At 42.4% G+C, this 25,793-nt stretch overlaps 1 protein-coding gene across 1 annotated transcript; it reads right to left on the bottom strand.

The window, feature by feature from the left end:
• Positions 1–132: 132 nt before the first annotated feature.
• LOC311131428 (transmembrane emp24 domain-containing protein 5-like) lies at positions 133–23,612 on the bottom strand. Its single transcript, XM_084164414.1, has 4 exons — positions 23,301–23,612; positions 15,826–15,923; positions 15,539–15,722; positions 133–2,462 (listed from the first exon to the last, which is right to left on the bottom strand). The coding sequence occupies exons 1-4, from the start codon at positions 23,475–23,477 to the stop codon at positions 2,244–2,246; spliced, it is 678 nt and encodes a 225-aa protein (XP_084020540.1). The 5' UTR covers positions 23,478–23,612; the 3' UTR covers positions 133–2,243.
• Between the last annotated feature and the right edge of the window lie 2,181 nt (positions 23,613–25,793).

The following is a 25,793-nucleotide window of genomic DNA, read 5'->3' as shown; positions in this document are numbered from 1 at the left end:
GTCAGGTTAGTAAAATAGACACCTTCTCCTAAACAACTTGTCTGTAGGTTCAGAACATTGAGTTTGTTCTTAGTAAGAGGCCATAATTGTATTGTGCAGAAAGGAACAAAAAAGGTTGGAACAGAATATCAATGACATTCTGTTAATTCAACATTTCATTTTATTGATTAAATCTCCCATGGTGATGCTTGCCTGAGCATCAGCTAAAATACTTTGACACAAAATGGTGGGCAGAGACAGACCGTGGTAATACAACCCATTGTAATTGGCTTAGAGTAGCTGTAACTGAGACGGGGGGACGGGGGGACGGGGGACGGGGGGACGGGGGGCTCATAATGGCACAGTGCAAGACCCCTCAAACAATGCCCTGTTATCTTTTAGTAAGTTATTCCCCCAGTGTAAAAGAGGAGAAAGAGAGTGGATACTGCGTCACTGTAGCATTGCTTTTTTAACATTTTTTTTATTTAATATTTAATATCTAAAAGCAGGGATAGATTGAAAGCCAGAGGGGTTTACTACAAAGCAGGTTCAATGAATTATCCAGCTAACTTGCCTGAATGTTCAGAATTATTATTTTTTTTGGTTGAAATGGGCATGGTCTAATTGACTCAACAATCCAAAACACATATCGAAGTTTAGCTTTCTTAAATGAACCAGAAAACCAATAGTTATTTCTGGTTATTTATCAAAGTTACCTGGCTAATTCATTGAGCCTGCTTTGTAGTATACCCCTCAGTCCTAGCGCACCTGAGCTAGTAATGTTTTGTTTTGCGTGAGCAGCTTGGTGTCCAGCCAAAAGATGGCGGTGTGGTGTTACTCATCAACACAGCGAGTATTTATAGAAAAACTATTTTGTAACATAGAGCATTTTGAGAGAGAAATCAGATCAAACTTGTCAGCTGCTCCAAGATGTTGGCACATATCTTAGTGCATCAACCACATGTATGTTTGTCCAAGTGCGTATATGACAGAGCTACAAAACAATAAAATAAAGCTAAATAACAGTAAATTAGACGATTTCCTAACCACACCCACCTCCTTCAGTCCCCCGCAACCCTTTTCCCGCAACCTTCCCTGCCTCGCTTACCCCCCAGGTGCAGAGTGTGATTGCTGTGGTGACACAGCTGTGTGTTAGATAGAGAGAAAGGGGCAGGGCAGGCTCAATATCGCTTCTGCCTGTATGACTGAAACCCGACTCTCCTGTCGCCACTAAGTCTGACATTAGACCATCAGGACAGAGTTATAGGAGAACTGAAAGGAGGGAGTAGAAGAGAACAGCAGGGATTTAGAGGGTTACAGATGGAACCATTCCCCTTCCCCTACTCCACTTCTCCATTCGCTGGAACTGGCAGACAGCAGGGGAACTGGCAGACAGCAGGGGAACTGGCAGACAGCAGCAGTTTTCTATTGAGTGTTTGTGAGTAAGAGATTGTGTGTGTGTGAATGAGTGTGTGTTCTTGAAAGAGAGTTAGAGAGTGAAAGGGTGTGTGTGTGTTCTGCCCCAGTGTTGCTGTCCACTCCAGCCAGTGTTTGGAAGGCCACAGTTCTGGCAGTTTGGGCACAGACAGCTAAATCAGAATCTATAAGGCGTATCAATAACCTACTCTACAATAAAGTGTTTCGCAACATGACTCACGGGTCATATACTGAAAGACATCGAAAGATGTAACACAGAGACAAGACAGTCACACAACTGTGTCTGGAAGAAATAGTTGAGGTCACGTTACCATATTAATGATAAACACTTGTTCGTTTACGCTCGCTTTTAAACACCAATGACTGAAGGTCTGGCTAGTGTCTCACCCTCCACTGATTATTAGATAGACAGAGCAGATACCAACACAGACCCTCTGACCAACAGCAGCTAGACAGAGGAGAACAAAGCAGAGGAAGAGACTGGACGTGTAGGGCATTTGGGTCTGTAAGGATGTGTGACGTAATGTATGAGTGTGTGACCTGACGAAGATCAGTTTCGGATCGAAACGTTGTCAATAAAGTGGTGAATTGGGAGCTTTAACAGTGTGCGGGCCTTCTTGTTCTATACTAGTATTCTTTATTAGCCCAGCACCTATGTTTTTAAGGATGTGCGTATGACCATAAACTTTTCTGTGTGTGAGTGTTACATGCGCGTGTGAAACCTATGAGTTACAATCTCATTTTCACCACCAGTCCTGCTCGCTATTGGCTGGCTGGTGTAGACAGAGCTGTCAGTCTCTCCCTGGCCCTTCCCAGTGGGCGGGATGTTACATGTGCGTGTGTCTCTTGTCGTCAAACAGCGCACGGATGAGGTAGACCTGCACTCCCGTCACCAGCATCATCACCAGCAGGTTGGTCATGGACCACATGTTGACCCGGTCGTAGTTGGACTCCTGGAGATTGCGGTCACGAGCCTCGAATGCTTTGAGCACCGTCTGTATCTGAAGGCTCTTCCCCAGCCGGGCTTTAACACTGTTAATGGTGTCCTGGAGAGCAGAGGGAGAGAGAGATAGTAGTTTGGGTTATTGCGATAGTCTTAGAACCATCCTGGAACTAGAATTAAGCAATATACTGAGTACAGAAAGTAGACTAGACTTCAGGACCATGCAGATTATAAATGTTACCTATGACACAGTAAAATAGATTGTATCGGTCTACTAAAGAGGTTCCAAGGGACCTAGGCAACAGGACAGGATGGAGAAGTGGTGGGTGCATGTAAACAAAGCCGCCAAGTCGGTGAGTCCTCTCAAGGGACCACAGCTGTGCTTTACATTTCCTGTCTCTGACTGTGTCTGTGTACTGATACTGGGGGAGGGGGGGGGGGTTCTGGTAGAAAGATCAAACCATTTTGCTCTCAGGTGCGTGTGTGTTGTTGTGACATTGATGGCTGTGGTGCTCAGTCTCTCTGACCTTCTGCTGTTGTGTTGACAGTGTGTGTTTTGTATTGGCAGTGTGTGTGTGTGAGCTGGGTCAAAGTGACACCACCTTTGTAGTTGTGTACTCTGTAAACTGACGTGTTGTAAGTCCAGGCATCTCTACCTCAGAGTAGTGTTGTCACGATACCAGAATTTTGACTTTGATACTGATACCAGGTTTAATATCACAATACCATCACGATCCTCGATACCGTCACGATACGCGATACCAAAATGATACCAAAACGATATCAAAACAATACCAAGGGAAAAGAAGAAGGCGTATTAGCCAAAGTCACAGAATGGCACTTGGATCTTTTGAGTTGAATATCATTACATTTGACATTTTAAAAATGTATGCATTAATGAATCAATTACACAAATCATACAATCAATCAATTACAAATATAAACAAAATTGGGTGACACATTACCAATCTAACTACATAACAACATAATGGTAATCATTTATTTGAATGGTCTATTAATAAACTGGGTTAATCAAGATGTACCGTAGGCTTATTTACAATACAGGTGAATGCATATTAAATAGGAGCTTGTGAATGCATTGAGTTATTGACCTTGTTTTGGCTACAGTTTCCTTTCCATTTGGGACCTATTTTACTGTACTGATCAACAACATTTGCATAAAATAAGCACTCTTCTTTTATAAAAGTCGGCGCTGTCTCTTTAAGAACCACAGTCAGTTCAAGGCTCAATCAAAGATGCTCTTGACAAAGCAGCTTAACGTTAATACATGCGAACTCATGGGTTGTGTGACAGATTGTGTGACACCCTCATATATTGGTATTCCAGTGAAATAAGATAGTAATGGTTATGCCTAAATATGTAATAAGGATCAGAAGTCTAGAGGCTTCCTACATTTTATCCCTGTTATTCACAGCAGAAGCTACACTGAACAAAAATATAAAACGCAACATGCAACAATTTCAAAGAGTTACAGTTCATATAAGTCAATCAGTCAATTGAAATAAATTCATTAGGCCCTAATCTGTGGATTTCACATGACTGGGAACACATATATGCAGCTGTTGGTCACAGATACCTTAAAAACAAGGTAGGGGCGTGGATCAGAAAACCAGTCAGTATCTGGTGTGACTACTATTTGTCTCATGCAGCACGGCATCACCTTCGCATAGGGTTGATTAGGCTGTTGATTGTGGCTTGTGGAATGTTGTCCCACTCCTCTTCAATGGCTGTGCGAAGTTGCTAGATATTGGCGGGAACTGGAACCCGCTGTCGTACACGTCAATCCAGAGCATCCCAAACATGGTCAATGGGTGACATATCTGGTGAGTATGCAGGAAAAACTGGGACATTTTCAGCTTCCAGGAATTGTGTACAGATCCTTGCGACATGGGGCCATGCATTATCATGCCGAAACATGAGGTGATGGCGGAGAATGAATGGCATGACAATGGGTCTGAGGATCGTCACGGTATTTCTGTGCATTCAAATTGCCATCGATAAAATGCAATTGTGCTAGTTGGCCAGTAGCTTATGCCTGCCCATACCATAACTCCACCGCCACCATTGGGCACTCTGTTCACAACGCTGACATCAGCAAACTGCTCGCCCACACGACGCCATACACGCTGTCTGCCACCTGCCTGGTACGGTTGAAACCGGGATTCAGCGTGCCAGTGGCCATCAAAGGTGAGCATTTGCCCACTGAAGTCAGTTACGACGCTGAACTACAGTCAGGTCAAGACCCTGGTGAGGACGACAAGCACACAGATGAGCTTCCCTGAGACGGTTTCTGACAGTTTGTGCTGAAATTATTTGGTTGTGCAAACCCACAGTTTCATCAGCTGTCCGGGTGGCTGGTCTCAGACGATCCCGCAGGTGAAGAAGCCAGATGTGGAGTTCCTGGGCTGGCGTGGTTACACGTGGTCTGCGGTTGTGAGGCTAGTTGTACGTACTGCCAAATTCTCTAAAACGATGTTGAAGGCAGCTTATGGTAGAGATATGAACATTCAATTCTCTGCAACAGCTCTAGTGGACATTCCTGGAGTCAGCATGCCAATTGCACGCTCCCTCAAAACTTGAGACATCTGTGGCATTGTGTTGTGTGACAAAACTGCACATTTTAGAGTGGCCTTTTATTGTCCCTAGCACAAGGTGCACCTGTGTAATGATCATGCTGTTTAATTAGCTTCTTGATATGCCACACCTGTCAGGTGGATGGATTATCTTGGCAAAGGAGAAATGCTCAAGAACAGGGATGTAAACAAATGTGTCCACAAATTTAGAAATAAAAAACCTTTTGTGCGTATGGAAAATGTCTGGGATATTTTATTTCAGCTCATGAAATATGGGACCAACACTTTACATGTTTAGTTTATATTGTTGTTCAGTGTAAATCAATGGCTACAGCAGGACCTTTTTCTTACCTTACAAAAGGAAATTGAACAATATTTTAACACAATGAAATACTCCCAACAAAAAAGCTCTCAGAATTATAAAATGTGTGTATATCCCTTAAAGGTCTTTGTGTAATGTGTTATTGTAGACCCTAGCCCCATCCCTAGCTCAACTGTCCTTTGTATATTATTTATGTATACTTGTGTTCCCCGTGTACTGTTGTATTGATTTATTATTGTTAAAAAATGTATTGTAATCATCATCATCATCTTGACTGGGAGAGACGTGAAGCGGGGGAGATGAAGTGAATGAATAAAGTTTTTGGTGACAATCAGCAATATTTGGCATTATGATTTGCATATTATCACAAAAAAGGTAATAGGGTAGTGAATTGATGTTAGCTTCATGTAAGCTAGTGAGGAAAGTTAGCCTACAAAACTGGAAGCTACCGGCAGCGGGAGCTGAACGTTACAAATGGTTGACACTAAGACTAGGAAACGTGAGACGTTAGTCCACATGATTGAAATGGTGAGAAACTCAAACTCTCAATCTCTTACTAGACCGTAGCATTACCAGTCTGCAGCTGGCATGTAAAGTAGTCTAGAACTTTCACTAAAGACAAGTTGGGAAGGACAATCCCATCTCAGACAACCGTTGGTACATCTGAAGTATCTATACTAACAAACACTCCATTCGAAGACAAGCCGAGTCTCACCGAAGTGGGATAGGACACTCAAACCCTTTTTGAGAAAGTGGTTCAACAGAGAGACGACGATCAAAGACAGCTACGCTTAAATATGCATTGCATTTCTTATCCGAATGAGCGGTGGTTTCCAAATGTAACAACGATAAGTTGAATCTCTTTGTCTCTCCCTTTCACTCTATTTCTATTGACCCCTCCTTCCCCTAACCAAGCAGTCATGCTGTTGTTAGTCCACTAGGGACCTGTTTTCATTGTATTATGTTAGTAATCAATAACCTATACCGTGTGTGTGTGTTTATGTATTCTGTGTTATTATTTAGCTAGCTAGTAAAATAATTAAGCCAATTTGTGTATTGCTTATTCATCAATAAGGTTAGGGTTCTTGCGGATTCAAGGATTATGCGACGTTCAGAATGAGACTGATAAGAGGTAATTATTGATACGTTGACTCTTTTATACATAGTGATAGGTAAAGACCTTTTAGAGTTTAATTTGGGAGATGGTAACTCTAGAAACAACTTATCCCGTGGTGCTCCAAATTCGAATGAGTTAATTGTTACATGATTAATTTAATCGAGTAACAATTAAACATAGTTAGTTGATTCGATAAATAACAGTCATCATATTAATGAAAGTCACGTCACAACAATGTGGTGATGCAGCCCATACTCCCAGTGAGTGCAGTGGTTCCTCAGGACTGGCTAGTGGAGCAGGCACGGTTAGGGCTGGCTAAGTGGAGCAGGCACGGTTAGGGCTGGCTAAGTGGAGCAGACACGGTTAGGGCTGGCTAAGTGGAGCAGGCACGGTTAGGGCTGGCTAAGTGGAGCAGGCACGGTTAGGGCTGGCTAAGTGGAGCAGGCACGGTTAGGGCTGGCTAAGTGGAGCAGGCACGGTTAGGGCTGGCTAAGTGGAGCAGGCACGGTTAGGGCTGGCTAAGTGGAGCAGGCACGGTTAGGGCTGGCTAAGTGGAGCAGGCACGGTTAGGGCTGGCTAAGTGGAGCAGGCACGGTTAGGGCTGGCTAAGTGGAGCAGGCACGGTTAGGGCTGGCTAAGTGGAGCAGGCACGGTTAGGGCTGGCTAAGTGGAGCAGGCACGGTTAGGGCTGTGGCAGTCATGACATGTCGTCAGCCAGTTCGTGTCATGCAAAATAGTGCTGGTCTCACGGTTATTGAACATTAATTAACATAAAGGAATAAAGTAGAGAGAGGAGATGAAAACGCATGGTGGTGAGATATTCTGTATAGCTAAAAAGGTAATGTGTCACCCAATTAATTATGAAAATAAAAAAATTCCCTATTAATAGGCTATTCAAATACAAATGCACTATATTTATAGGCCAACTGTAAGCCGCGCTGCACAATCAATGAACCAACAGCATCACCTAGGGCTATACTTTCTCTCCCAGACTCATGGATAGAAATGTTGGTGCATAAGGTAACCATCATCCAGTATATATATATATTTTTTTCACCTTTATTTAACCAGGTAAACCAGTTGAGAACAGGTTCTCATTTACAACTGCGACCTGGCCAAGATAAAGCAAAGCAGTGCAATAAAAACAACACAGAGTTACATATGGGGTAAAAAACATAAAGTCAAAAATACAACAGAAAATATATATACAGTGTGTGCAAATGTAGCAAGTTATGGAGGTAAGGCAATAAATAGGCTATAGTGCAGAATAATTACAATAGTATTAACACTGGAATGCTAGATGTGCAAGAGATTATGTGCAAATAGAGATACTGGGGTGCAAAAGAGCAAAATAAATAACAATATAGGGATGAGGTAGTTGGGTGGGCTAATTTCAGATGGGCTGTGTACAGGTGCAGTGATCGGTAAGGTGCTCTGACAACTGATGCTTAAAGTTATTGAGGGAGATAAGAGTCTCCAGCTTCAGAGATTTTTGCAATTCGTTCCAGTCATTGGCAGCAGAGAACTGGAAGGAATGGCGGCCAAAGGAGGTGTTGGCTTTGGGAATGACCAGTGAGATATACCTGCTGGAGCGCAGACTACGGGTGGGTGCTGCTATGGTGACCAATGAGCTAAGATAAGGCGGGGATTTGCCTAGCAGTGATTTATAGATGGCCTGGAGCCAGTGAGTTTGACGACGAACATGTAGTGAGGACCAGCCAACAAGAGCGTACAGGTCACAGTGGTGGGTAGTGTATGGGGCTTTGGAGACAAAACGGATGGCACTGTGATAGACTACATCCAATTTGCTGAGTAGAGTGTTGGAGGCTATTTTGTAAATGACATCGCCGAAGTCAAGGATCGGTAGGATAGTCAGTTTTACGAGGGCATGTTTGGCAGCATGAGTGAAGGAGGCTTTGTTGCGAAATAGGAAGCCGATTCTAGATTTAACTTTGGATTGGAGATTCTTTATGTGAGTCTGGAAGTTGAGTTTACAGTCTAACCAGACACCTAGGTATTTGTAGTTGTCCACATACTCTAGGTCAGACCCGTCGAGAGTGGTGATTCTAGTCGGGTGGGCGGGTGCCAGCAGCGTTCGATTGAAAAGCATGCATTTAGTTTTACTAGTGTTTAAGAGCAGTTGGAGGCTACTGAAGGATTGTTGTATGGCATTGAAGCTCGTTTGGAGGTTTGTTAACACAGTGTCCAATGAAGGGCCAGATGTATACAAAATGGTGTCGTCTGCGTAGAGGTGGATCTGAGAGTCACCAGCAGCAAGAGCGACATCATTGATATACACGGAGAAAAGTGTCGGCCCAAGAATTGAACCCTGTGGCACCCCCATAGAGACTGCCATAGGTCCAGACAACAGGCCCTCCGATTTGACACACTGAACTCTATCTGAGAAGTAGTTGGTGAACCAGGCGAGGCAGTCATTTGAGAAACCAAGGCTATTTAGTCTGCCAATAAGAATGCGGTGGTTGACAGAGTCAAAAGCCTTGGCCAGGTCGATGAAGACGGCTGCACAGTACTGTCTATTATCAATCGCGGTTATAATATCGTTTATGACCTTGAGCGTGGCTGAAGTGCACCCGTGACCAGCTCGGAAACCGGATTGCATAGCGGAGAAGGTACGGTGGTATTCGAAATGGTCGGTGATCTGTTTGTTAACTTGGCTTTCAAATACTTTCGAAAGGCAGGGCAGGATGGATATAGGTCTGTAGCAGTTTGGATCTAGAGTGTCACCCCCTTTGAAGAGGGGGATGACCGCGGCAGCTTTCCAATCTCTGGGGATCTCAGACGTTATGAAAGAGAGGTTGAACAGACTAGTAATAGGGGTTGCGACAATTTCGGCGGCTAGTTTTAGAAAGAAAGGGCCCAGATTGTCTAGCACCGCTGATTTGTAGAGGTCCAGATTTTGCAGCGCTTTCAAAACATCAGCTGTCTGAATTTGTGTGAAGGAGAAGCGGGGGGGGCATGGGCAAGTTGCAGCAGAGGGTGCAGAGTTGGTGGCCGGGTTAGTGGTATCCAGATGGAAAGCATGGCCAGCTGTAGCAAAATGCTTGTTGAAATTCTCGATTATTGTAGATTTATCGGTGGTGATAGTGTTTCCTAGCCTCAGTGCAGTGGGCAGCTGGGAGGAAGTGCTCTTATTCTCCATGGACTTTACAGTGTCCCAAAACTTTTTGGAGTTAGTGCTACAGGATGCAAATTTCTGTTTGAAAAAGTTAGCCTTTGCTTTCCTGACTGCTTGTGTATATTGGTTCCTAACTTCCCTGAAAAGTTGCATATCGCGGGGGCTATTTGATGCTAATGCTGTACGCCACAGGATGTTTTTGTGCTGGTCAAGGGCAGTCAAGTCTGAGGAGAACCAGGGGCTATATCGGTTCTTAGTTCTGTATTTTTTGAATGGGGCATGTTTATTTAAGATTGAGAGGAAATTACTTTTAAGGAACAACCAGGCATCCTCTACTGACGGAATGAGATCTATCTCCATCCAGGATACCTGGGCCAGGTCAATTAGGAAGGCATGCTCGCTAAAGTGTTTTAGGGAGCGTTTGACAGTGATGAGGGGTGGTCGTTTGACCGCGGACCCGTTACGGACGCAGGCAATAAGGCAGTGATCGCTGAGATCCTGGTTGAAGACAGCTGAGGTGTATTTAGAGGGTATGTTAGTCAGGATGATATCTATGAGGGTACCCATGTTTACGGATTTAGGGTTGTACCTGGTAGGTTCGTTGATAATTTGCGTGAGGTTGAGGGCATCTAAGCAGTACAAACTCTGAGGATAAATGGGGGCCAATCAATTCACATATGGTGTCAAGGGCACAGCTGGGGGCTGAGGGGGGTCTGTAGCAGGTGGCAACAGTGAGAGACTTATTTCTGGAAAGGTGGATTTTTAGAAGTAGAAGCTCAAACTTTCAGGTCGCAGTTGTAAATGAGAACCTGTTCTCAACTGGCTTACCTGGTTAAATAAAGGTGAAATAAAATAAAATAAAAACTGTTTGGGCACAGACCTGGATAGTATGATAGAGCTCTGCAGGCTCTCTCTACAGTAGATTGCAACTCCACCCCCTTTGGCAGTTCTATCTAGACGGAAAATGTTATAGTTGGGGATGGAAATTTCAGAATTTTTGGTGGCCTTCCTGAGCCAGGATTCAGACACTGCTAGAACATCAGGGTTGGCAGAGTGTGCTAACGCAGTGAATAACTCAAACTTAGGAAGTAGACTTCTGATATTTATGTGCAAGAAACCAAGACTTTTGCGATTACAGAAGTCATCAAATGATAGCGCCTGGGGAGTAGGAGTGATACTGAGGGCTGCAGGGCCTGGGTTAGCCTCTACATCACCAGAGGAACAGAGGAGGACTAGAATAAGGATACGGCTAAAGGCTTTAAGAACTGGTCTTCTAGTGCGTTGGGTACATAGAATAAAGGGGGCAGATTTCCGGGTGTTATAGAAAAGATTCAGGGCATTATGTACAGACAAGGATATGGAAGGATATGAGTAAAGTGGAGGTAAACCTAAGCGTTGGGTAACAATGAAAGAGATAGCATCGCTGGAGGCATCAATTGAGTCGGTTTCCACGTGTATAGGGGGAGGGGCAAAGGAGCTATCTAAGGCAGGTTTAGCTAGGCTGGGGGGTCTACAGTGATATAGTAAAATTAGAAATAACCGAAACAACAATAAACTAACCATGTTTGGGCTGAGGCTAAACATAAACAGGATGTAGTACCGTAAAAAGGAACAGTCCAGCAGACATCAGCTGTATAGCTGAGTTATCATAAGGTCCGGTGGTAAACTAGTGAGTAAGAGGCCACGGCTAGCGTGTGCTAGCGGGCCGGGGCTAGCAGATGGATGGAATCTTCGTGGTTAACGTCGTAACCACATCAGACGATTTCGTCGGCAGACCAGTCGTGTAAGATCGGCGGGGCTCTGTGTCAACACTAGGTGGTCCCGTCCGGTTGACAGAGAGGTAGATAGCCGGGAGATGGGCCTAGCTCAGGATGATTAGCCAGACCACAGCGTCCGTTTTGTTGTAGCTAGCTGATAGCGATGAATCCGGAGTTAAAGGTCCAGTGATTCAGTGATTCCGGCGGAAAAACTGATATGTTCTGGGTCGATAACGCGCTGTGCAGACTGGCCGAATATCCGGTGATTAATGTCCAGTGATTAAAATTAATCCCGCAGAAAAAATCCAATGTTCTGGGTGAAATACCGCTAGCTGAGGCTAATAGCAAGTAGCTAGTTAGCTGGCTAGCTGGCTAGCTAGTTTCAACTGGAGATTCTAGATTCTAGATAAAGGTAAGTCAATAATAGAATCCGTTCCACATTGAGTGAGGCGGGTTGCAGGAAAGTATATTTTGTAGAAGGATGAAAAGTCTGATATGGAAATATGTACGAAAAATACAGAAAAATAGGGTATTTACAGGCTATTTACAGACATACGATAAAAACACAACTGCACTACTACGCCATAATAACACAGTCTACACTCAAAGGCGATTACTCAAATTTTACTAATTTTGGAGTATTGGATAGACCAATTACCAAATACATCTTAAATCAGTTTTTTTTCAATGTTTTTCTGCCAAGCGTAATATACGGTAGGGTATGTATTGTATAACAGCACAATCATTTTAATTCAGTATATTTTTCGGACTTGGGCTCATATATATAGGCCTATCCCAAACCATCTCAATTGGGTTTAGGTCGGGGGATTGTGGAGGCCAGGTCATCTCATGCAGCACTCCATCGCTCTCCTTGGTAAAACAGCCCTTACACAGCCTGGAGGTGTGTTGGTTCATTGTCCTGTTGAAAAACAAATGATAGTCCCACTAAGCCCAAACCAGATGGGATGGCGTATCGCTACAGAATGCTGTGGTAGCCATGCTAGTTAAGTGTGCCTTGAATTCTAAATAAATCACAGACAGTGTCACCAGCAAAGCACCCCCACACCATAACACCTCCTCCTCCGTGCTTTACGGTGAGAAATACACATGCAGAGATCATCCGTTCACCCACACCGCATCTCACAAAGACACGGCGGTTGGAACCAAAATCTCCAATTTGGACTCCAGACCAAAGGACACATTTCCACCGGTCTAATGTCCATTGCTCGTGTTTCTTGGCCCAAGCAAGTCTCTTCTTCTTATTGGTGTCCTTTAGTAGTGGTTTCTTTGCAGCAATTCGACCATGAAGGCCTGAGTCACACAATATCCTCTGAACAGTTGATGTTGAGATGTGTCTGTTACTTGAACTCTGTGAAGCATTTATTTGGGCTGCAATTTCTGAGGCTGGTAACTCTAATGAACTAATCCTCTGCAGCAGAGGTAACTCTGGGTCTTCCATTCCTGTGGCGGTCCTCATGACAGCCAGTTTCATCATGGTTTTTGCGACTGCACTTGAAGAAACATTAAAGTTCTTGAAATGTTCAGTATTGACTGACCTTCATGTCTTAAAGTAATGATGGACTGTCGTTTCTCTTTGCTTATTTTAGTTGTTCTTGACATAAGATGGACTTGGTCTTTTACCAAATAGGGCTATCTTCTGTATACCCCCCATACCTTGTCACAACACAACTGATTGGCTCAAACGCATTATGAAGGAAATAAATTCTACAAATTAACTTTTAAGAAGGCACACCTGTTAATTGAAATGCATTCCAGGTGACCACCTCATGAAGCTGGTTGAGAGAATGCCAAGAGTGTGCAAAGCCGTCATCAAGGCAAAGGGTGGCTATTTGAAGAATCTCAAATATAAAATATATTTTGATTTGTTTGTTTAACACTTTTTTGGTTACTACATGATTCCATATGTGATATTTCATAGTTTTGATGTCTTCACTATTATTCTACAATGTAGAAAATAGTAAAAAAAAATAAAGAAAAACACTTAAATGAGTAGGTGTTCTAAAACTTTTGACCAGTAGTGTATATCTATTGGAGTATATACACAATTGGGGTATTTTATGCTTGCTATAACGCTGACACATGAGAAAGTTCCTATTCCTCTTCATATGAAGATGGGTTACCAGCCCCAGACAGTGATGAGAGACGTGTCCATTGTGCCCCAGGTTGTCCATTGAAAAGCAGGCCTCCCTGTTGAACACTCCCATAAAGGCCAATACATTAGCGACCTGATGGTCGTTAGCAAGTTGGGTACTACTAACGCGTTGTCCAGAGTGCATAAAAAGAGATTACCCGCAACAGCCCTAGGCACGCGCTATAAAGGGACATCAGCTGTGCTGATACAGACTTGATCCTCTCTCAATTAGTAGACGACGTGAGACACATTTGACAGAAGTACCCAAAGTAACAAACATTCTAGTACTGAACCGTTTTTTAGGTTCTAGCACCGAACAAGTACCTACATTTCGGTATACCGTGCAACACTGGCTCAGAAAGAAAGGACAGACACCAATGTCAACAGATAACAGGCCTCAGACAAGAGCCAGATTCTTCTGCCCGTCTGGTCACACACTTAACCACTCTACCATTTCTAATGTTCATTTCCATGTAAAAGGACCCATGAGCACCAACGTGAAGTTCATAGGAGCATGTCAAATTGGGTGTCAAATAATAATATAATATAATAATATGCCATTTAGCAGACGCTTTTATCCAAAGCGACTTACAGTCATGCGTGCATACATTTTTGTGTATGGGTGGTCCCGGGGATCGAACCCACTACCTTGGCGTTATGAAAGCTAAGGGTCTTTATGGTTGAAACATTAAAAAAATGTTTCAATCATTTTACATCCTAAAAATTAGGAACAGATGGAAAGGGGTTAGAAAACATCTACCAGAAAACTTCTTACAAAAGTTATTACAAATAAAGACCCCTCCTACCTTCTGTCAGTTTAAGAAACATTTAATTGTGCCTTGAAATTCCGCTACCAAAAACCCACATATCTTTAAGATATTTTCTAATTTCTCTCCCTCATGAGTTCACAGAAGTAAAAAGTAAAGGTAAACCTATCAATTAGTGTTTTTACTGATATCCATTTTATTTTATGAATTATTAAGTGATTAAACTCGAAATTCCGTTACCAAATCATAGTAGTCACAAATCACAGTTGGGTTCACAAGTTTGGACAGCACAGTAAAGAAAAGTATAGTTCAGTAAAGTACTGTACAGTACAGTTCAGTACAATACACGTTAGAGCACACTAGAGTTGAGTACACTATAATGTACTGTACTAAACTCTACTGTACTGAACTCTACATTGATGTCCAAACTTGTGAAACATAGACATCTATGATTGGTTCAGATTTGGTCCAGTCCAGCCAAATGCGGTCTTGTTTGGGGGCAGAGCTCATTAAAATAATGAGGATATTGCATAGTTATTCCTTTGTGTACCCATTTAGGATACAGCACCATGAAGAGCATGACATTTATATCCATAATTACGCATTTCTGTGTAGTACAGATCAGGGACCCATGGTGAAATTCTGTTACCGGGTGTAAATCCACTTCACTTACTGTAGATCAATAACCCAAAAAATGTTTTTCAAAGTCAATGTGTCATGTCATAGCTGACACCCCATTATTTTTGCAGACATCGTTTAATCTTAATTGGGAGCAAAACTGAGGTAGATTTAAAAAAAATTCTGTTACCAAACTTTGCATCTGCACAGTTCTTCCAGTAAATGTGTTTTTGTAAAATGTTCAGTGTAAATTGCTAAAAGTAGTCATTGTGCACAAGGAATTTTTTATTTTATTTTCCCAATCTATCCACAGGGATTCTCTTTTGACTATCCAGTATCCAGAATCACTTTCCAAGATCTTCAAAGAACATGTGTGAATTCTGTGAAATGTTGTGTGTGAAATCGCACCCCCTCGCATGATGTGCTACAGATGTTGTGCGATAAAAACGCACCCTCCATGATGTCATACATGTATAGTGCGTGTAAAAGCAAAGCATGCCTCCAGGCCTAGCTAGGACTACAGCTCCACCCTTTTCCAGAAGTACGCACTTGCACACTCCCTGTCATGGATTTCAAAGCATAGAATTGGTGTAAGCATTTGTTGGAGGGAGTTTCCACCATTGTAAAATCCATGTGAGAAAGTTTAAGTACACACTTCAGGAGAAGGGTGGAGAATCAGGACATAGCCTAGATGTAGTGTAAGCACACCCCCTCACCATGATGTCCTCCAGCTTCATGTCCAACATGTCGGTCCCATGGACGTACTCCTTCCAGTCCTCTGGCTCCTCCCCTTCCTGTTCCATGTTGTCCATGAGAAGCTCAAAGAAGATTATCTTTTCCGACACCGCAGAAAACGAGTTGTCAAAACAAAACATGTAGTCTCCATCCTCCGTCTCTACACTAATAGAAACATACCGGGAGAGAGCGTGAGAGAGAGCGAGTGAGTCCAACTCCATGCGAGTGTGTATTCCACATTTGCGTTGTGTGTGTGTGTGTGTCTTACGTGTGTACTCCGTCTGACTTGCGGTGGTCGCTGTACAGAACGTGTCCAGTAGGAGAGAACAGGGAGAAGTCAACATCCAGACCTGCTCCGTCCAACACCTGAGGACACACACAGACAGGTGGGATGATATGAGACAGACAGGTAAAAGGAGAGACAGGAGAGGAGAGAGAGACAAAGAGTCAAAACAAAACAACATCACCTATTGGGAAACACAAGCACAAAGCAAAATGCAGTGCTATCTGGCCCTAAATCGACAGTACACCATGGCAAACTAATTATTTCTTATTTCTTATTGATGTTGTTATTGATATTATTAATGAATTATCAATTTCCAAAGTAGGCTTTGGCAATATGTACATTGTTACATCATGCCAATAAAGCAATTGAAATTGAAAGAGAGAGAGATAGAGAGAGAGAGAATGGTGCAAATTACGGAGGACCTGGGGGGGGGGGGGGGGGGGTCAGCTCCCCTGAATGAGACATTAGCTCCCCTAAATGCAACAAAAGTCCAACTTTCAGGGGGCTCTCTAAATAATGCTAATTTAACCATTCTCCTATTTGTTTAAAATGCAGTGGTAAATATGAAAATAAAACCTTCCAAATGTCATGGTTTAAACCATTTATAGCCTATGCTTTTATTCCAATGCATTAGATTTATCCGTTGATTCATTATTGTTTGCTTTTGTCAGTCAGCTGTTTATAGTGGTCATTGATTTGTTTTTCAGGTGCACGTGGGTATTGGTGTTCTCTGTGCCAAAAGAAGTAGACCATTTATTTAGCTTGATTGTTTTCTATCAATATTTGTTTTCTTTCCTTGATCAGCAGATGGTCGACAATATCACTAGACAACTAGCCTACAGCTAGACACCAATGTGCATCTGATCCATCCAACAAGTATACACAGTGTACAAAACATTGGGGACACCTCCAAATATTGAGTTGCACCCCCTTTTGCCCTCAGAACAGCCTCAATTCGTCAGGGCAAAGCGTTCCACAGGGATGCTGGCCCATGTTGACTCCAATGCTTCCCACAGTTGTGTCAGGTTGGCTGGATGTCCTTTGAGTGGTGGACCATTCTTGATACACACGGGAAACTTAAGTGTGAAAAACCCAGTAGGGTTTCAGTTCGTGACACACTTAAATCATTGCGCCTGGCACCTACTAAGATACCGCGTTCAAAGGCGCTTACATTTTTTGTCTTGCCCGTTCACCCTCTAAAATGGCACATTTAATTGTCTCAATTGTCTCAAGGATAGAAAAATATTTATTTAACCTGTCTCCTCCCCTTCATCTACACTGATTGAAGTGGATTTAACAGGTGACATCAAGCTTTCACCTGGTCAGTCGGTCATAGAGAAAGCAGGTTTTCTTAATGTTTTGTACACTCAGTGTACGTTAATGACAGTAGGCCTATAGTTGGCTCTTTCGGTTACAAGCATTACATTTTGCAATTGCATACGCCTACATTATTTTGGATTTGTGTGCCCATGAAAACTGTTTTCACGGCGAAAGATAATGAAAATGTTACGTAGGCATAGTTACACAAATAGTGCACTTTCGGAGATCTCCAAGATCCAGGATTCATACAGGGTTTAAGTTCAATGTTCTAATTCAATTGTTAAATGTTTAATAATAACAAATAACACTGTCATAAATGTCATTCATGTAAGGAAAGAAAGGTAGTGTTTTATGTCACGTGATCTATGAAGACTCCAAGCATTCAACTAATGAATTATGGACAACTCATGAACTAGGGTGTAAACATGTTTTGATTCATCTCATGTAGGCCAATTATATTGAATGTAGGCTACCTGTTCTGCGTGTACAGTGGCTTGCGAAAGTATTCACCCCCCTTGGCATTTTCCAATATTTTGTTGCCTTACAACCTGAAATTAAAATTGATTTACACAACATGCCTACCACTTTGAAGATTTTTTTATTGTGAAACAAACTTGAGCGTGCATAACTATTCACCCCCCCAAAGTCAATACTTTGTAGAGCCACCTTTTGCAGCAATTACAGCTGCAAGTCTCTTGGGGTATGTCTCTATAAGCTTGGCACATCTAGCCACTGGGATTTTTGCCCATTCTTCAAGGCAAAACTGCTCCAGCTCCTTCAAGTTGGATGTGTTCCGCTAGTGTACAGCAATCTTGACTAGGCCATTCCAAGACATTTAAGTGTTTCCCTTTAAACCACTCAAGTGTTGCTTTAGCAGTATGCTTAGGGTCATTGTCCTGCTGGAAGGTGAACCTCCGTCCCAGTCTCAAATCTCTGGAAGACTGAAACAGGTTTCTCTCAAGAATTTCCCTGTATTTAGCGCCATCCATCATTCCTTCAATTCTGACCAGTTTCCCAGTCCCTGCCAATGAAAAACATCCCCACAGCATGATGCTGCCACCACCATGCTGCTTCTCGGGGTGATGAGAGGTGTTGGGTTTGCGCCAGACATAGCGTTTTCCTTCATGGCCAAAAAGCTCAATTTTAGTCTCATCTGACCAGAGTACCTTCTTCCATATGTTTGGGGAGTCTCCCACATGCCTTTTGGCGAACACCAAACGTGTTTGCTTATTTTTTTCTTTAAGCAATGGCTTTTTTCTAGCCACTCTTCCGTAAATCCCAGCTCTGTGGAGTGTATGGCTTAAAGTGGTCCTATGGACAGATACTCCAATCTCTGCTGTGGAGCTTTGCAGCTCCTTCAAGGTTATCTTTTGTCTCTTTGTTGCCTCTCTGATTAATGCCCTCCTTGCCTGGTCCGTGAGTTTGGGTGGGCGGCCCTCTCTTGGCAGGTTTGTTGTGGTGCCATATTCTTTCCATTTTTTAATAATGGATTTTTAAAAATTGTGCTCCGTGGGATGTTCAAGGTTTCTGATATTTTTTTATAACCCAACCCTGATCTGTACTTCTCCACAACTTTGTCCCTGACCTGTTTGGAGCGCTCCTTGGTCTTCATGGTGCTGCTTGCTTGGTGGTGCCCTTTGCTTAGTGGTGTTGCAGACTCTGGGACCTTTCAGAACAGGTGTATATATACTGAGATCATGTGACAGATCATGTGACACTTAGATTGCACACAGGTGGACTTTATTTAACTAATTATGTGACTTCTGAAGGTAATTGGTTGCACCAGATCTTATTTAGGAGTTTCATAGCAAAGGGGGTGAATAAATATGCACACCACCTTTCCATTATTAATTTTTTTGAAAAAATTTTTAACAAGTTATTTTTTTCATTCCACTTCACCAATTTGAACTATTTTGTGTATGTCCATTTCATGAAATGCAAATAAAAATCAATTTAAATTACAGGTTGTAATGTAACAAAATAGGAAAAACGCCAAGGGGGATGAATACTTTTGCAAGGCACTGTATTCATGTGTGTAAAATTGCCTCGGCTGAGAGGGTAGGTTACTGGCAGTGGTGTTGGCCTAGTGGAGGGTAAACGCAAGTAAACGCAGTCTACCCACCTTTTTCAGAAAAATGCATTGAAAGTATAGGGAACGTTACTTTTTTTCACCTCGACCGACAATTACAGTTTACCCACCTATCTTTTTTACCACTACATCACTGGCTACCGGTAGGCCTTTTTGAAGTTCATGGTAAAACACATTGTAGCCTAGTCTAGTAAATTGACCGTGTGTGTTAGGGTGACCATCCTGTTTTTTCACGGGACATTTTCATCCCCATTTCAGGTGTCCTGACTTTTCAGGCTACAAATAATGTTAATTTGTCAGCAAGACGCATCAATTAATGTAGGCCTAATCAATGGCAATCGCCAAATGTCATTAGGCACACTTCTTGGTGTTTTGGAAACAGATGTCCATTTCCATTCATCAAATGGCATGAGTACATGCAGTGCACTGTTTTGATGCTGGAATTATTTTGGAGTGGACGAACATGCACAGGTAGCCTACTTTAAGTGATTTGCATGACGAATCAGATGAAAACCATGACTGGTTGTGTTCATGCCACATTAAAAGGTCATTCATTTTACAGTTAAATGACGTTTTTATTATTATTATTATTATTATTATTCCCTTTAAAAAATTCACCCAAGAGACCACCCCGATTGTCAGTGTAATTCGCACTCAGAGAAAGAGGTGAGGAGAGCTGGTGCTGAAAAGTTGTACAACAGGCAGAGGGCTTCACAATGTCCAGTCCAAGAACATGGCCCATTTTCAATAGTGAAATATGGTTGGATTGAGTCCATTCAAGACAATAAGTGAACAGGCCAGTCCCTGGTAACTGTTTCTCTACAGTTGCATTACTGTTTCAGCATTTCCACATATCTCTGCCTCCTCTGTTACTCAGGAGCAAAGAATGACAGGGTTTCCAAACTTTCATGACTAGTTATTCAAGTATTTCAAAACACAGACATTGAGCAGATACCATGAAGTACTTAGAAATGAGTGTCTCCACAAACTAAGGACATTATCAAAGTGTTGTTTTCACTCCAAGGGCAGAGTGGTGGGCTACAGCATGCCAGAGATAGCTTGTCTATGGTGGTAGTAGGCTACAGCTAGGCTGTCCTACTGTGATGGTATGACAATCCCTGAATGTCAGAAATGTTAAGATATTTCATAGGAAATAGAGGTTTTACCAGACTTCTGTGTTGAGATATGTGATTCTGGGCCACTACTAAATTGGAAACATTTTAAACACATCAGCAGAGCACAATCTAGGGCTAGGCCAATGAAACAGGAGTAACAGGGACCACAGCCTAGGATGGAATGTCTGAATTAGAAAGGAACTTTTAAGCCAGTTCTGGTAAAAACAAGTTTCTAAACTAGTATGATGGCATAATTTCAAAATCACATAGGCCTATAATTAGTGTTTCATGAATTTACAATACATTTAATTTATTTCAACCTATTCCACAACTAGTTCCTAGTTCAGATACAACCAGTGGTATAAAGTACTTAAGTAAAAATACTTTAAAGTACTACTTAAGTAGTTTTTTGGGGTATCTGTACTTACTTACTTACTTTAACTTCACTACATTCCTAAAGAACATTTATTTATTTATTTAACCAGGTAAGCCAGTTGAGAACAGGTTCTCATTTACAACTGCGACCTGACCAAGATAAAGCAAAGCAGTGCGATAAAAACAACAACACAGAGTTACATATGGGGTAAACAAAACATAAAGTCAAAAATACAAACAGAAAATATATATATAAATATATATACAGTATATACAATATATATATTATGTACTTTTTAGTCCATACATTTTCCCTGACACCCAAAGGTACTTGTTAACAGTGGTGTAAAGTACTTAAGAAAAAATACTTTAAAGTACTACTTAAGTAGTTTTTTGGGGGTATCTGTACTTTATTTTTTTGACAACTTTTACTTTACTACATTCCTAAAAAAAATACTGTACTTTTTACTCCATACATTTTCCCTGACACCCAAAAGTACTTGTTACATTTTGAATGCTTAGCAGGACAGGAAAATGGTCTAATTCACAAACTTATCAAGAGAACATCCCTGGTCAACCCTACTGCCTCTGTTCTGGCGGACTCACTAAATAAACTCAGCAAAAAAAGAGAAACGTCCTCTCACTGTCAATCGCGTTTATTTTCAGCAAACTTAACATGTGTAAATATTTGTATGAACATAACAAGATTCAACAACTGAGACAAAAACTGAACAAGTTCCACAGACATGTGACTAACAGAAATTGAATAATGTGTCCCTGAACAAAGGGGGGGTCAAAATCAAAAGTAAAAGTTAATATCTGGTGTGGCCACCAGATGCATTAAGTACTGCAGTGCATCTCCTCCTCATGGACTGCACCAGATTTGCCAGTTCTTGCTGTGAGATGTTACCCCACTCTTCCACCAAGGCACCTGCAAGTTCCTGGACATTTTTGGGGAGGAATGGGCCTAGCCCTCAGCCCTCACCCTCCGATCCAACAGGTCCCAGACGTGCTCAACGGGATTGAGATCCGGGCTCGTCGCTGGCCATGGCAGAACACTGACGTTCCTGTCTTGCAGGAAATCACGCACAGAATGAGCAGTATGGCTAGTGGCATTGTCATGCTGGAGGGTCATGTCAGGATGAGCCTGCAGGAAGAGTACCACATGAGGGAGGAGGATGTCTTGCCTGCAATGACAACAAGCTCAGTCCGATGATTCTGTGACACACCGCCCCAGACCATGACGGACCCTCCACCTCCAAATTGATCCTGCTCTAGAGTACAGGCCTCGGTGTAACACTCATTCCTTCAACGATAAACGCGAATTCGACCATCACCCCTGGTGAGACAAAACCGTGACTCGTCAGTGAAGAGCACTTTTTGCCAGTCCTGTCTGGTCCAGCGACGGTGGGTTTGTGCCCATAGGCGACGTTGTTGCCGGTGATGTCTGGTGAGGACCTGCCTTACAACAGGCCTACAAGCCCTCAGTCCAGCCTCTCTCAGCCTATTGCGGACAGTCTGAGCACTGATGGAGGGATTGTTCGTTCCTGGTGTAACTCGGGAAGTTGTTGTTGCCATCCTGTACCTGTCCCGCCCCGCAGGTGTGATGTTCGGATGTACCAATCCTGTGCAGGTGATGTTACACGTGGTCTGCCACTGCGAGGATGATCAGCTGTCCGTCCTGTCTCCCTGTAGCGCTGTCTTAGGCGTCTCACGGTACGGACATTGCAATTTATTGCCCTGGCCACATCTGCAGTCCTCATGCCTCCTTGCAGCATGCCTAAGGCACATTCACGCAGATGAGCAGGGACCCTAGGCATCTTTCTTTTGGTGTTTTTCAGTGTCAGTAGAAAGGCCTCTAGTGTCCTATGTTTTCATAACTGTGACCTTATTTGCCTACTGTCTGTAAGCTGTTAGTGTCTTTATGACCGTTCTACATGTGCATGTTCATTAATTGTTTATGGTTAATTGAAAAAGCATGGGAAACAGTGCTTAAACCCTTTACAATGAAGATCTGTGAAGTTATTTGGATTTTTACAAATTATCTTTGAAAGACAGGGTCCTGAAAAAGAGACCTTTTTTGCTGAGTTTAAATGCTTCGTTTGTAAATTATGTCTGAGTGTTGGAGTCTGCCCCTGGCTATCTGCAAATTTAAAAAACAAGAAAATGGTGCCGTCTGGTTTGCTTAATATAAGGAATTTGAATACATTTGATATATTTTAGCAATTACTTTTACTTTTGATACTTAAGTATATTTCAAACCAAATACTTTCAGACTTTTACTCAAATAGGATTTTACTGGGTGAATTTCACTTTTACTATTAAGGCATCTTTACTTTTACTCAAGTATGACAATTTGGGTACTTTTTCCACCACTGGATACGACAGCGCTAACCACAATCAATGATGAGATATGCACAGAACATGGGACTTCTTGTGAAGTCATGTGAGTAGAGCGACGTCTACAAAGCTGCCCACATTAGTTTTATCAAGTGTGCTCATGTACAACTTTGTGTTCACACTTTCCCCTTGTAAAACCAATAATAAACCTCTGGCACCTGATATTCTATCTCCAGCGACGCGTCCTTCTTCATTGTCTGGAAGAAGCACTCCTTTCGTCCAGCGGGGAGTGTGAATGTGAAGTCGCTGTCCAGGCTCTGGGAGAACGCGGCCACCAGGAACTTCTCAGACACCAGCACCGAGAACAGGCACAGTAACACCCGGCCCACGTCCATGGTCTCCCGCTGCCTTCAACTCTAGATTTTGACTCCGTAAAGAGACAAGCTCCCGATAAGTATTAGTTCAGTTAGTGCTCGTCAAAACTTCACTTCTGATGGACAGCTCACCGTTCGAGATGGCAAACGCTATGTGAGGACCCTGCCTTTTAAGAATGGAAATCGTTCATGTTTGAGATTTCAACCCAGCATTTAGAATGTGAGGCTCTCTACGCCTCAGAGTTACAAATTCCAAATCTCCAACATTTTCTTATTCAATGTAATGTATTGGTACATAAAATATATTTGGGACACATTCTGCGCGTATTATGTGACATTTTTAACAAAAACAAATACGTTTATACAGGCAGTTCTCAGAAGGCGCACTTATCCGTTGTATGTTGGGTAATGTAGTATTTAAGAACAACAGACGGCATCCAACGCTGCTCCAAAAGCGCACTCGTCTTTACAACATCAGGACTGTCGCATTCCCTTGAAATGAACATGAGATGTTTCCTTGTGCTACACAGATCTATTAGTATATTGCAATATTGAGCAGGACGGATAGAAAAAGTACAAATCTGCCCTCGTGTGAATATTGAACATGAATGTTTATTTGTAGAATCTTGGTCGTAGAAAATACATCATAGAATGATAAGACACAAAACGTAATGTCATATAGACATGTCATTTTCAATGATTGATGATCATGAGAGTTATAGAGCTTTGAAAACACTACAGTAGTCATGCCTCTGTACTGTTCTGTGTTGTTGTAATGTAATTGTGTCCTACTGTAAGAAGAAGAAGAAGAAGAAGACCACAATCTGATCAATGAGCTTGTTTTTATAAATTGTAGTGAACTGAACTTCAGGCTCTGCAAAAAATATGGAAACTATTCAATAGGCCTATATTTAGGTCATGACATGTTGTCACCAATTATGTACACTTCATATACAAAAGTATGTGGACACCCCTTCAAATGAGTGGATATGGCTATTTCAGCCACACCCATTATTTATTTTTCTCCCACCTTTATTTAACCAGGTAAGCCAGTTGAGAACAAGTTCTCATTTACAACTGCGACCTGGCCAAGATAAAAGCAAAGCAGTGTGATAAAAACAACATCACAGAGTTACATATGGGGTAAACAAAACATCAAGTCAAAAATACAACAGAAAATATATATACAGTGTGTGCGAATGTAGTAAATTATGGAGGTAAGGCAATAAATAGGCCATAGTGCAAAATAGTTACAATTTCGTATTAACACTGGAATGATAGATGTGCAAATAGAGATACTGGGGTGCAAATAGAGATACTGGGGTGCAAATTAGCAAAATAAATAACAATATGGGGATGAGGTAGTTGGATGGGCTAATTTCAGAATGGCTGTGTGCAGGTGCAGTGATCGGTAAGCTGCTCTGACAACTGACGCTTAAAGTTAGTGAGGGAGATAAGAGATTCAGAGATTTTTGCAGTTCGTTCCAGTCATTGGCAGCAGAGAACTGGAAGGAATGGCGGCCAAAGGAGGTGTTGGCTTTGGGGATGACCAGTGAGATATACCTGCTAGAGCGCAGACTACAGGTGGGTGTTGCTATGGTGACCAGTGAGCTAAAATAAGACAGGGATTTGCCTAGCAGTGATTTATAGATGACCTGGAGCCAGTGGGTTTGGCGACGAATATGTAGTGAGGGCCAGCCAACAAGAGTGTACAGGTCACAATGGTGGGTAGTATATGGGGCTTTGGTGACAAAACGGATGGCACTGTGATAGACTACATCCAATTTGCTGAGTAGAGTGTTGGAGGCTATTTTGTAAATGACATCGCCGAAATCAAGAATCGGTAGGAGAGTCAGTTTTACGAGGGCATGTTTGGCAGAATGAGTGAAGGAGGCTTTGTTGCGAAATAGGAAGCCGATTCTAAATCTAACTTTTGATTGGAGATGCTTAATGTGAGTCTGGAAGGAGAGTTTACAGTCTAACCAGACACCTAGGTATTTGTAGTTGTCCACATACTCTAGGTCAGACCCGCCGAGAGTAGTGATTCTAGTCGGGTGGGCGGGTGCAAGCAGCGTTCGGTTGAAGAGCATGCATTTAGTTTTACTAGTGTTTAAGAGCAGTTGGATGCTACGGAAGGAGTGTTGTATGGCGTTGAAGCTCGTTTGGAGGTTTGTTAACACAGTGTCCAATGAAGGGCCAGATGTATACAAAATGGTGTCGTCCGCATAGAGGTGGATCCGAGCGTCACCAGCAGCAAGAGCAACATCATTGATATACACAGAGAATAGAGTCGGCCCGAGAATTGAACCCTGTGGCACCCCCATAGAGACTGCCGAG

This window comes from Coregonus lavaretus (assembly GCF_964263955.1).
Source record: "Coregonus lavaretus genome assembly, chromosome: 6".
Taxonomy (NCBI): domain Eukaryota; kingdom Metazoa; phylum Chordata; class Actinopteri; order Salmoniformes; family Salmonidae; genus Coregonus; species Coregonus lavaretus.
The sequence above is the reverse complement of the archived record's forward strand: the minus strand, read 5'-3'. Positions and strand labels throughout refer to the sequence as shown.

What these genes read in the sequence shown, in the direction of transcription:
- LOC311131428 (XM_084164414.1), bottom strand. Translation starts at nt 23,477, where the DNA reads ATGGACGTGGGCCGGGTGTTACTGTGCCTGTTCTCGGTGCTGGTGTCT. An exon ending in CGCTGGAGATAGAATATCAG is followed by an intron (nt 15,924 to 23,300) that starts GTGCCAGAGGTT and finishes GTGTGTCCTCAG; the next exon opens with GTGTTGGACGGAGCAGGTCT. An exon ending in TGAAGCTGGAGGACATCATG is followed by an intron (nt 2,463 to 15,538) that starts GTGAGGGGGTGT and finishes TCTGCTCTCCAG; the next exon opens with GACACCATTAACAGTGTTAA.